The sequence below is a fragment of the Monodelphis domestica genome, chromosome 8, assembly GCF_027887165.1.
Source record: "Monodelphis domestica isolate mMonDom1 chromosome 8, mMonDom1.pri, whole genome shotgun sequence".
NCBI lineage: Eukaryota > Metazoa > Chordata > Mammalia > Didelphimorphia > Didelphidae > Monodelphis > Monodelphis domestica.
The window spans coordinates 71,405,730-71,418,454 of record NC_077234.1 but is presented as its reverse complement, the minus strand read 5'-3'; the positions used below and the strand labels follow the sequence as shown (position 1 = coordinate 71,418,454).

General features: G+C 41.2%; 1 protein-coding gene across 8 annotated transcripts in view; it reads left to right on the top strand.

The window, feature by feature from the left end:
• The first annotated feature begins 392 nt into the window (after nucleotides 1–392).
• The window catches only part of ARPC2 (actin related protein 2/3 complex subunit 2), a 42,938-nt gene continuing 30,605 nt past the window's right edge, over nucleotides 393–12,725 (top strand). The window contains exons 1-4 of one of the 8 annotated variants that reach the window (XM_056808531.1): nucleotides 393–594; nucleotides 917–1,004; nucleotides 9,796–9,830; nucleotides 11,594–11,706. In XM_056808531.1, the coding sequence (XP_056664509.1) occupies nucleotides 552–594; nucleotides 917–1,004; nucleotides 9,796–9,830; nucleotides 11,594–11,706 (279 nt within the window). In that variant the 5' untranslated portion in view covers nucleotides 393–551. Of the gene's footprint in view, nucleotides 699–916; nucleotides 1,005–9,795; nucleotides 9,831–11,593; nucleotides 11,707–12,725 lie in introns of all 8 variants that reach the window. The other 7 variants (XM_056808532.1, XM_056808534.1, XM_056808535.1 and 4 more) reach the window with 7 other exon arrangements.

Below are 12,725 nucleotides of genomic sequence, written 5' to 3'. Positions count from 1 at the left end.
TGCTATGGAGAAGTCAGCTATTACTGTCGCAAAAATGAAATGAGGTCCTATTTGTAAATATGGAGGTGAGGGTTGTTATATAATCCCATTTACAGATGGAAAAACAGGGGCAGGCAGCGGCGATACGGCAGGATCTTTCTTCCTGCCTCCAAGCCGGCGCTCTGAACACTGGCCACCCGGGAAGAGGAAATCCAGTTCCAGGCCAACCACGACACGGAACTGGCTCCAGCTCTTCCCGCGTGGATTCCCCGGCCTCCCGGGAGGGAGGAGGCCGACCAGGAGGCGGCGGCGAGAGGCGGTGCTCCGCAATGACAGTTGGAAGGGCGGGGGCGGCCCCGAGGCACGGTGGGAAAGCGGAGGCGTGCGAACGTGCGGGTGGGCGTGCGCGCCTCCGAGCAAGGCTCCGTGGGCGGTGCTGGCAGGCGTGGCCCGCGCGCGACCGGACTGGGAGAAGCCGGGCGGAAACTAACCCGCCTCGGCCACCGGTGCGTGCACCCGCCCGCCCGCTCGCGAGGGCTAAGAGGAACGGGGCGGAGAAAGGAGGAGCGGAAATGGTGCCACGGGGCCGCGCGGCGCGGCAGCGAGCGGAAGTGGGTGTGAGAGCGGAAGTGGCCGGCTAGAGCCGGGGGCTGGGCGGGGACCGGGGGCGCTCGGTGAGGCAGCGGCGGTGGTAGCGGCGGCTGCTCCTTGGCTGGCGGGTGGGTGCAGGCCAGGTCCCAGCGGCCAGGGAGCTAAGGCGGGAGGGCAGGGGAAGAGGCTCGAGCCGCTGCTCGTGTGTGGAGGTGTGCGCCCTGCTCCCTCCCCCTTCACCCCGCTCCCTCTCCCCTTTACCTCCCCGCCCCGGTCGGGGGGCAGCCTCGCGGCTCCCTCCTTCCCCCCCCTTACCCACCCTCTCTCCTTCCCCGGCCCGGGGCAGCAGCCGCCGCCGCCATGATCCTTCTGGAGGTGAACAACCGCATCATCGAGGAGACGCTCGCGCTTAAGTTCGAGAACGCGGCCGCCGGGTGGGTGAGCGCGCCGGGGCTGGGGGCGGCGGGCTGACACCCCCCCTTCCCCCCCACTCTTGCACCAGTCCCCCACTCCCTTTTCCTGGGCCCAGGGTCAGGAAACCCGCAGGGAGGAGGGGGAAGAGGAGGAGGACCACTGGGTGCGGTGGGGAAGGGGGATGGGGGTCAAAACCGGGCTGGGCGGAGGGAGGCGGGGGAGCAGCCCCGTCCTCCCTCTGGGGAACCTGGAACACCTACCACCACTCCCTACTCACACCCAGTGGAGCAGCTGGGCGGGTGGGGAGGAAGCATGGGTGACCCATTCCTTCCCCCAACCGGGAAGATGGAATCTCGGTGGTACCTCTTAGCTCTGGGCTAAGCAACAGAGAAGAGGACCACCTTCTCCTTGGACTTTTTAGGGCAAATCTGCTACCTACCTACCTACTTACAGACATATCTACAAAAATCTGCTGCTACACTCATTCACACACCCTTCCTTATCTCTCGCCTGAGTTTCTCCTGCCCCTTTCCCCACCCACTGGCCTTCCTCTTGTGATTTACCTTTTAAATTCTTTAAGCCTACAAGACCCCTGTGCCTAGGAAACCGTGATTCTATTGGCCTACATTCTTCCCCACTCTTGAGTGAAGTTACTTAATGATATTTCTTCTCATTGGACCTTTTGAAGCTGGACTTCGGGTTGACCCTGGGATTGTCCTGCAGGCATCTTCTCTGCTCTACACATGGCAGGCTATTAATAAACATGGGTTGAGTTGAACCTTACCTAGGCAAGTGTTTCTGAGAAGCTGCAAATGGCGGAAAATTCTCCAAGACCTTTCTCCCCTCCCTCCTTTTAAAATAAAATCAGGTGCTCTTTTCATATTTAGAGCATATGACCAGGGAATTGGGTTCTAATTCTGTGTGGCCTGTATATTTATGAATCTTATTTCCTTAGCTGTGATACTCATTATTTCTGTTTTAAAAGAAGAACTGGGTAAAGTCCCCTTATTGGTTTGAGGACTAAAAATGTCAAGGGTGCTTGAGATCCACAGAAGTAATGAAGTTGGGGGGAGGAGGTTGTTAAGCAGTTTAAGACCTAACTCAAGAAGCAATAAAAGGGAAGTATTTTTAACCCATTGTTTCAGTCTAGTATACTGTATATAGCAGTTTGTCTATGTAGTGGACCCACATTTTTTATCATAAAACAAAGCATCTTTTTTTTTGTCATTTGCCTGAGGTAAATATATATGCTTGTGGAGGGAATTTTACAGTTTAATTTTCAGATGGTTGTTTTCATGCCTTCAGTTTTTCCTATAAGCTACTTTTGCATTTTAAAATGAATTGAAGTGAATCAGCTCCATTTATTTGGATGACTTTGTTGTACCTTGGGCAGTGTAGCATATAGGAGGAAGTTGAGTTAACTTCTGCATTTGTACAACTGATCTTAATGCAGTCAAGTCTTGACAGGCTTAATCTGAAGCAGGTTGGCTCTTTTGTAGATCTATGGATAAATATGTGTGTGTATTTTCAAGCAGAGACATGTCTTGTGGTGGAGGAATGCATTTACTTCTAATTATGTTTTAATTTATGACTGAACCATCCCATTATTCAGACTTCAGCTTTTTATTTTTCTTGTAAAGCTGCTGCTACAAATGGCAGGTGGTTATTCCAGAGGGACCAAAATTGGGAATACATTAAATAGATAACTTAGAATTGATCACAGGGATGAGATGCAGCAAAACTTGGTTAGCTTTTGTTGAGCTATATATGACTTAGGACAAGTGGGTTGTGGAGGATACCCAGAACCTGAAGTGGTAGGATTCTGCTAAAAAGTTTCCTGAAAATTACAAAAAAAAAAAATCCTGAATGTATAAAGAAGAGATGTTCTCAGGCTTCTTAGGAAGTAGACTCTCTGAAATTGCAGGGGCAACATCTCATCCAAATAGATGCCCTCAGATCGATGTATTTCAGTGAGGCAGCATGAAATGGTTAGCATGACTTGTGTCCTGTCAGAACTTCTAGCAAGACAGACTCCTATGATTACCCTAAACATTATATTGTTCTAGCCATGCTCTCAACCGAAGGCAGGGGCAGAAAGGAGATAGTTGTGGAAAAAAGAACTTTTAGACAAAATTAAGAATTTGGAAACATGGTCCCTTGGGGTACAAGGTCAAAGAAAGATATCTAAGAAACTGCAGGTCGGGTCATACAAAGCATAGGGGATTTTCAAAAGGGGATTGTCAGTTTGGATCCTGCTGCTCTACTCTGTTTTACTTTTCTTACTGTATGTGGGGAAATCCTGATTTTATAGCCTTTTCCAAAGTGTGAATCTTGTGTTCAGACTATTTCAACACAAGAAACACCAAAAGAAGTCTTGGAATTCTTATTCAAAATTCAGCTATCTTAATTTTCCTTTTTGGTGGATGATTTTTTTTTCCCCAATGATCTTTCAAGTCACCCAAGTGCTTATTAGAGATATCTCAGAAAATGTCTGAATTCCATCTGCTTAGAGCACTGTCATTTAAACAATTTAAATGAACACATTGGGACAGTGGAAATCTTTTAATTTGGAGGCCATGCAAATAAAATAAAGCCCAACATTTACTTAAAGCAATACTTTTGTTATTATTAACTTTGTGAACATTGGCATATTAGAGACAACCAGATTTCCCCAAATAACACACTTTAGTTGTCATCTTCTTGATAGACTTAAGATGAAGAGGACATGACTAGTAGAAAACTATAACCAAGGGTTATAGTTTTCTACTAGTCATGTCCTTTCATTGCCTTTCCCTCTGCTATTTTGGATATTGGATAAATAGCATTTGTCAGGTCACATGTTTACCTTTGGAGACCATCCTTTGCATGCAGAAAAGGTTTCCAATCCAAGTAAAGATTACATTGCAAATATTGGTCTGTTTGCTGCTGTGTACACAATAAGAATCTCTTTTAGGCTAAAAAGTTTGGCCTTTCAAAATGGCCAAAGTTCTAGTACAAAATTGAGGAAATGCATTCAGAGGAGGATGCCTAGAAATGGCTATTTATTTTAGGTGCACATTGGCCCTTTATTACAGCCTGTGCATATTTAAGAGAACTGTGATTATGTGAGGGGGAACACAGTTGCTGGGGAGCTCAGCAAACAGCAGTGCCAATTGGGGTGGGCGAGTACTGTGGGAAGGCAAATGTGAGCAAAGAATAAATTAAATCTGCTGATACTTTTCCTTATTTTTCGTTCCTAAACATGCTGCAGATGTCCTCAGAGAGGCAGTCTGGCCTAGAGTGATTTGGAAGTGATTGTAAGCATTTATGGAGAAATGGACTATAGTAGACTTAGGTAGCTTTGAGAGAAGCTAATCTAATTGTTCTTCAAGTTAATTCACTCTATTCTCATCTGTTTTTTCTCAGTTGGCTTTATGTAGGATGGATAGAGCCATGAAATTCTTCTCATTTCATAGAAGCTTGAAATTAGAAGCAGGATAGTATTATGGAAAGGCCACTGGATCTAGAGTAAGAAAGCCTGAGAACAAATCTTGACTCTGCCACTTAACCCTATCTATGACCTTAGGCACATCACCAAAACTCCTCAGGCTTCAGTCTCATCCCAAAAAATAAAGAGGGTTGAACTTTTTATGTCCTGAGCATAATTCTAGGATCCTGAGACTTCCCAGATCTTCAAGTCCCAACTTCTTCCTCCTTATACACCTTATCTCCTCACTGATTTTCTGTGACTGCCCTTACTTTTGGCATCTTTGGATGTGGGTGTGGTTCATCAATGGGTGTGGTGCTGCTTTTGGAGGTGTCTGGTTCTTGTACATAAAAATTTGATTCCACACTATTTACTAAGGGTCCACTGAGCCTTACCTTTGTGCAAGGTACAGTCATCTTGGAAACAAGAATGATCAGAAACCTTTAAAGTGAGATGTCTCGTTCTTCTACAGAAGGAAGGAAAACTAAAGGAAAGGTATATATGTATTAATACTGTACATTTTCAAATAGGTGCAGCACTTAGTAATAACATCTCCATGGCCCCTAAATGAAGGGCTAAGTTGTTGGCTTTGGTAATAGTCTGTGTGTGGTAGTGGCCAGAACATTGGATTTGACATCACATTGAAGGGTCTGGTTTTGTGCCCTTGCTCTAGGTATCTTAACTAGCTCTGTAACCTGAGGCTGACCACAGAACCTCTTTGAATGTCAGTTGTAAAATGAGGGCTTTAAACTATATGATTTACAAAAGCCTTTCAACTTTCAATATACTGTTCTCTGAATTTAATTGCCAGGGTCGTTGACAGATCAGTGATACTCAGGACGTTCAGAATCCTAGGGAGGAAAGGGTGAAAAGACTCTTCTTTATAAGAGATTTTAGTAATAGTTCAGGAAACTCATTTGAATGTACTGAATGACTGGTGTCATGGGAGAACCTTTCCTGTTGAGTTATATATTTCTGTCATCATTGCTACTGACCAATTCTTGATTTTGTAGGGTAGTCTTATAAGGTTCATCCATAGTTTCAAGGCCAAGAATTTTCTTACTCCTCTAGATACTAGATTTGGTTCCAGCATCAGAAACTTTGAGTAGGGGTTAGGCTTTATCTTTTGTTCCTATACCTCCCTCCATGAGTGTGTATCCATGATGGTAAATCAAAAAGCTACAAACACCTTGTTTTAGGATTGAGAAATTATGTTTCAAAATGAGAGATTACCCTAAATTATGATAGTTCCCTTTGGGACAGTTATTGGGCCTTTAACTCCCAAGATGACTCCTTATGAATTTTTTTGGTGATTGAAATGCCCCTTTTTAGCTCCTAAGATTTGGGGGGGGGGGTCATTTTAGCTCTTTTTTTTTAAAACTGTTTTCCATAGACTCTGCTCTCCCTGTTTATGTAGCCTTAAATAGTCAACTAAAATATTAATGGCGATGATTTGACAAATATTCTGTAGTCAAAACAGCACACCACTTATCATAGATCGTGACATTTTCTTCCATTGGGAAATGTGCTTCTAGAATCCTGTAGTCTGGTGAAACTTTAGAATTCTGCAACTAGGATTAGAGCAATAAGTATAGATTTAGAGCTAAAAGAAACTTTTAGAAGTCATCTATTCCAAACTCCTTATTTTACAGAAAAGAAAACCAAGTTTAAAGAGATTGGTTAAAAGATCACATAGTAAATTGGTTGAGCTAGAAGTGAAATCTAGGTCTTCTAACTCTAAATCTAGTGCCATTTTTCTGTACCAGTGCTTACTAATCATTCATGCTTCATGGTAAGGAAAGGAAATTTATTCAGTCATTATATCCTGCATTGCTCATGAAACCTTATGGTTAGTTTTCTGTAGCCTGTTCCTCTACTGAACCCGAAGGTGTTTTAAAGATAGGGGTCTTTCCTAAAGCATGTTTTTTACCTCTGCCACAAACTTAAGTTTTGGCTTCTTAACAAACAGGCTATCTTTATTATTCATCTCTTTGTGTTTCTTATTCTACTTTTGCTCTTAATTTTTGAAGAAGGAAGCAATTATTGGCTATCTGAGTTCATCTCTGCTAAATAGATGCTGTGGGTCAGTGATGGCAAGCCTATGGCATGGGTGCCAAAGATGGCATATAGTGTTCTTTGTGGGGACTTGCCACCACTGCCCCCAGGGACTACCACCCCCTTCTTTATTAAAAAGGCAGAGGGTAGGGGGCAGCTGGGTAGCTCAGTGGATTGAGAACCACGCCTAGAGACGGGAGGTCCTAGGTTCAAATCCGACCTCAGCCACTTCCTAGCTGTGTGACCCTGGGCAAGTCACTTGACCCCCATTGCCTAGCCCTTACCATTCTTCTGCCTTGGAGCCAAGACACAGTATTGACTCCAAGACGGAAGGTAAGGGTTTAAAAAAAAAAAAAGGTAGAGGGTCTCTGGCAAAGCTGCTCCCTTCCCCCTCTCCACCATGCCTAACTACATCTTCCTCATCCCCTGCCCAATAGCCCGATGGGAACACCCAAGGCGTAAGGTGGGTGGGGCTCACAGGAAGCAGAGCTAGAGGGGAGTGGCCATTCCCCTTCCCCCTCTCTACTCTCCCTGATGTTTTTCCTTTTATACCACCATCCCCTCCATCCAACAGCCCAATGGGAGTACTTTCTTCCTTCCCTGTGTGGGTAAGGGGGGTGGGCATAGCACACAGTCAAAGGATGGATTGGTGGTAGGGCCTAGCACTCTCTGTCTCTAAAAGGTTCACCATCACTGCTATAGGTCTTACCTTGTGCCTTTTATTCTTAGAACTTCAGAAAACAGTTAATACATTTTACTTTTTCAAAGTAAGTCTATCTTATAGAATCATAAGATTTAAGAATTGGAAGATGCCTGAGTAATCATTTAATGTGTTTGGTAGAATACAGTTTCTTTTTAAGAACTATAAACCACTTTATTTTTCATTATTCTCTAGTACTAGAAGGCAGTTGAGCATTAGTCCATTTTATAGGAGAAGCAGCTATAAAGCTAAAGAGGTTATCAACTTGATTGTGTGATCCTGAGCAAATTAGAGTGAAAAATTAAGAGTGAGAAACTGGATTTCTTCTCTCCTGACCATGTTGCCAATTTGTAAAGCAAAGTGGAGCCAATTTCATTGTAGTAGTTGGGAAGGCTGACTAGTCTGTTCTCTGATGTGTCCTATCATTATACTTAAAGGAGAAAGAGCAATTAAATCATTTTAATAGCTTTTCTATTAAGCTATTGTGTTGAATGATAATAAGTTCTTTACAACTAGGACATGTGAGAGGCTTTCTAATGGATGAGCTAGTATTTACCAAATACCTACTGTGTGCAGAGCTCTACATAGTAGAAACATTGGCATAAATAAACATCCATAAATTTATTTTTTGTTGATTAGGCTAGACATAGATGAAAAATAGAAAGCACAGTATCTTACATTTATATAGGATATCCCAAAAGAATGGTAAAAGGATCAGTCCCCTCACATTCATTCACACTCTGTCCTCAGTAAGAAACTATTGCTATTATGCCTTTTTTTGGTAAATGGAAAAACTAAGATTCAGATGTTAAATGACTTGTCTGATCATTCAGGCAGTTGAGTGAAATTGGTACCAAATTTAGTATATTGGCTTTTAGACTAGTTCTTTCCATTCAAAAATACAACCTTATTCATCCTCATAATAATAAATTAATACCACAGATATTTAATGAATTTCCTGGTATGTGTAAGGGAGCGCTGTGCTAAGTGTGGACAGGTCTAAAGTATAAACAAGGATTCTATAGTTTAATAGGGGAGGCATAAGACAAAGCTAGATAGCTACTATGTGATGCCATGAAAATAAAGATTGTTATTAGATTTAGAGGGAAGACTGAGATAAGAAGAGGTGCTGTTTATGTATAGTTTTAAAGGATGGAGAAGAATTCAAGCAAAAAGAGAAAGGGCTTAAAGCATACAGAGCATTGGGAGTGTAACATAAAGCATAGCATGTGTTTCAGGAGCAAACTCTTGTCTAAGTTTTGGGGGTATTACTGGATAACTGAAGGAGCCTGGAAAGATTTCATAAAGGTAGTGACTTTGGGACAGATCTGAAGAGAAGGATGTAATTTGACAGAGAAAAGTGAAGTGGGCATTTTAAAGTGTGCTTAAATGGGATCTTAGAGGCTGAAATAAATCATCTTGCTGTTTTATTTTCAAATCAAATTTAAACCATCCTGGAATATGGTATCTTTACAGTTATCTTATACCTTTCTTGACTATACTTCCTCTATAAGAGGTGGGATTGGGAAAGCCAATCAAGAGTTTTGTAATTTTTTTTTTTTGCTTTTCAAATTGTCAGCACCTCTATCCTGCTCTCAGGGACTGAACTAAGTAAGCAGAAATAGAATGCCAGCCAAGTAAGGGACATAATAGTAGCAGCCAATATTTAAGAAAACTAAAGTAATAATGCTTCCTTTTTTTCTCCACGTCAAACATTGAACATGTACAGAGGCTAAGGGAGCATAATTAAGTGAACTCTGCAGTAGCATCAGTAATAAATTGAGGAGCATCTAGGTATCTCCATGAATAGAGTACCAGATCTGAAGTTGAGAAAACATGGGTTGGAATCTAGCTCAGGCCCCAGGCAGATAAATGACTTAACCCCTTTTTGCCTAGCTCTTGCCCTTTTAGTTGTTACTAAAACAGAAAGTAATGGTTTTTGTTTTTTAAGGGGGTAATAAATTGAGGAAGGACTCTCATAAATAGCCTACCATGCTTCAGAAGCTCACTTTAGTTGAGGAAAGCCAAATTCCTTTCCTATTCTTTTTTTTAATCTTTACCTTGTGCCTTAGAATCAAAGCTCTATTCAATACTGTTTTAAAAGCAGAAGAGTGGTAAGGGCTAGGCCAATGCTGGTGAACCTTTTAGAGATGGGGTGCCAGGCCCCAACCCAAGACTGAATTCTGGGGAGGGAGGAAATGATCCCATTGGGCTGCTAGTCAGATGGGGTAGGTGAATGTCCTCAGGTGCATGGGAGGGAGGGGACAGCTCTGTGCCGAGTCCCTCTGGCTTTCTAGTAACAGACTAATAGGCAACTGTAGGCATGCCCTCAGAGAGGAAACTCTGTGTGCCCTTTTTGGCACATGTGCCATAGGTTTGCTATCAAGGCAATGGGAGTTAAGTGACTTGCCCCAGGTCACACAACTAGGAAGTGTTTAAAGCCAGATTTAAACCCCAGGACCTTCCGTCTCTTCGCCTGGCTCTAAATTCCCTGAGCCACCTAGCTGCCCCCTTTTTCCCATTCTTCTTGAAGGTGAATTGCAAGATGATTTTGTTAACTTACTTGGGAAAATTTCTTTCTTTTTTACAGAAACAAACCAGAGGCAGTAGAAGTAACATTTGCAGGTAAGTTTCGAAGGTAACTTTAGCTGTATTGTGAGAAAGTAGAAGACAAACATAAAGCAGAACCATTTGCAAAGCAATCACTAAAAGTCTCACTATGTTCTCCAACAAAAAGGAGAAAATTTTAGGAGAAAAATATAAGTATTAATGAATATCAAATAGCAAGGTGAGCTGGAAAAGGCAGAGACATGAAATTTAATCCAAGCTTTACTACACATTTGCCAGTGTAGCCTTGGGAAAGTAATTTCACTTTTGTTTGTTTTTTGTTTGTTTTTTTTTTAAATTAATAAAATAAGGAGGTTGAGCTTGATCATCTTTAAGGACCTTTTTAACTACCTATTTTGGAAGAGTAGGCTCCAATTTGTGATCCAAATTAAACCTGGATTTTGTTATCCCAAGAAAGGTGTGAAGCCCGCGAATGAGATAGCTTCACTAAAAATGTCACAAATAAAAGGATAACTGGCCATAGTTGAAGACTTCTTTTAATCTGCCATTATCTAATGCTCCCTCATTAAAATATACTATAAAATGGGATTGCTAATCCCTTTGTCTCCACATACTCCTATTTGCTTTACACTATAGTGGATAAGAAAACTTGAGTAGATAAGATCTACCTATTCAGTAAAGCAAAATATTTCTCCTTTCTATACTACATATGAATTGGATATCTTTGAATTTTTTTCCCACCTTTGTGTTCTGAATTTTCTTATTCACATATAAACCTTCTTAAGTTTTCTGATCTATTTAGAAATCTGATCTTTTGCTGTTGATGGGCTATATCAAAAAATTGTTATACCTACCCATGAAAACTGAGGCTGTCTCTTTGTCACTGTAGAGGAAATTTTGAGAGATAATGACTGTTGAGTTTATAATTAAAAGTACATTCTGATTCTAACAAGATAAACCAAACCAGTTCCCTGACTTTGGAAATACCACACTTGCCTGTTTATGAATCTTGTTACATCTATAAAAAATGGCCATGTGTGATTCACAAAACTAGACTGTTTCAAGTCTTGTCTTATGAACCATACAGTGTAGTACTTCATAAAATGGTTTAATTTAGTTTCATGAACCACACAATATAGTCTTGTACCATGCAGTCTGTAAATCAGAATACAGTGAACCATAGGGGGAAAAGGGAAATATTTAAAACTAGGCAAAATAGCTTGGAATTGACCAGAAAGAAGGAAAGCTGCCAGGATTGAAGATTTTGGAAAAGCTTTTTTGCTCTAGCAAATTGGGATTTGCTATGTTAAAAGTAATTTTTTGGAGGCAACTGAGTGGCTCAGTGGATTGAGAGCCAGGCACAGAGATGGGAGGTCCTGGGTTCAAATTTGGCCTCAGATACTTCCTATCTGTGTGACCCTGGGCAAGTCACTTAACCCCCATTGCCTAGCCCTTACCACTCTTCTGCCTTGGAACCAATATCTAGTATTGATTCTAAAACGGAAGGTAAGGGTTTAAAAAAAAATAGCAGTTTCTTTTCAGTAAAAAAGTATGAATAGTATAAGAACAGTTTGGTGGGTTTAGATAAGATTAGGGAGACTAATACTCAGAGCTTCTAATCATAGTATTGCCTCTGAGTTTCCACAAGCAAAATATAATGTTTATTCCAGTTTTCATTTTTTTATGAGAGGGAGTTTGTGCTGACCTGTCTTAATAGAACATAAGGATAAGCTAATGATCACAAAGCATTTAAGGAGTAGAATGTGCTGAGTAAGGTCCCCCGGCCAGCTACATATCCTCATCCTTTACTTCTCCCACAGACTTTGATGGAGTCCTTTATCATATTTCAAATCCTAATGGAGACAAAACAAAAGTGATGGTCAGTATTTCTTTGAAATTTTACAAGGAACTGCAAGCACATGGAGCTGATGAGGTGAGTTTCATGTTATTTCCCCAAAGACTCTTTTGTGCTGCACTTCACCCTTCATTGGCAGCTTCCCACAGAGCAGTGGTGGCTATCAGCTCCACCTTCTTAATTGTGCCCCACATTGTAAAGGCCAGTCTAGATTGCTGATCTTACCTAAGCAATGACTGTTTATGCCATGGTGGTATTTAAGATTTTAAATGATCACCCCTCCAAAACTCTGGAGAACTTGGCAACCTCTAAGCAAAATAGATTAATCAAAGACTGAATGATTACTGACTTTTTTTAAGCTAGGCATTGTCCATATTTCTTGACCATTGGTAGAAAGAATAGCTTAGACAGGTGTGTTTGATTATGATTTTGTTTCTTTTGTAGGACTATTAGTTGTTATTCTGATTATTCTGTTTAGTTGATTATCTGATTAGGGATGCTACACAAAATAGAACTATCTCTATTAAATTAAAAAACAATTTTAGACTTAGTTCCCCATTTTAAAAGTTAGAAGAAAAGCCCCTTTCTTTTTGGTTTTGCAAATTGAGCATTCTTTGTGCCTGGACTCCCTTCTGACTTTAGCTGTCTTAGAGGAAGTAAGATGGAGTGTCTAGGCATTATGAAACCCTCAACTGCCGTACTTTGTTCGTTGACTATTGGCTGATCTCTACAGTAACAGGTTTAGTTCCTGTTGAACTATATTTGCTCTGGGGAGGGCCATTTATGGAAGAAAGAAAATGCTTTTACATTACTGTATGCATGCTGTGGTCGGGTTTCAAAGCAGGAAGTATGACTCAGTTCCTGAATTAGTTTTCAAATGGTCTAGTTTTAACAAACTGAGTCCTTGCAGTACTGAAGGAAGATTTATTATTTCTGTTCATTTTCTTTCAAGATAAAGGAAACAAATACTAAATTATTTAAAGGGATGATTATAATACAGATCACCAAAAAGGAATTAATAATATTTTTTAAAATTTCAAAATACCTTTGAATAGACTGGGATTTGTCAGATAACTAAATATTTTTTCTTCAAATAT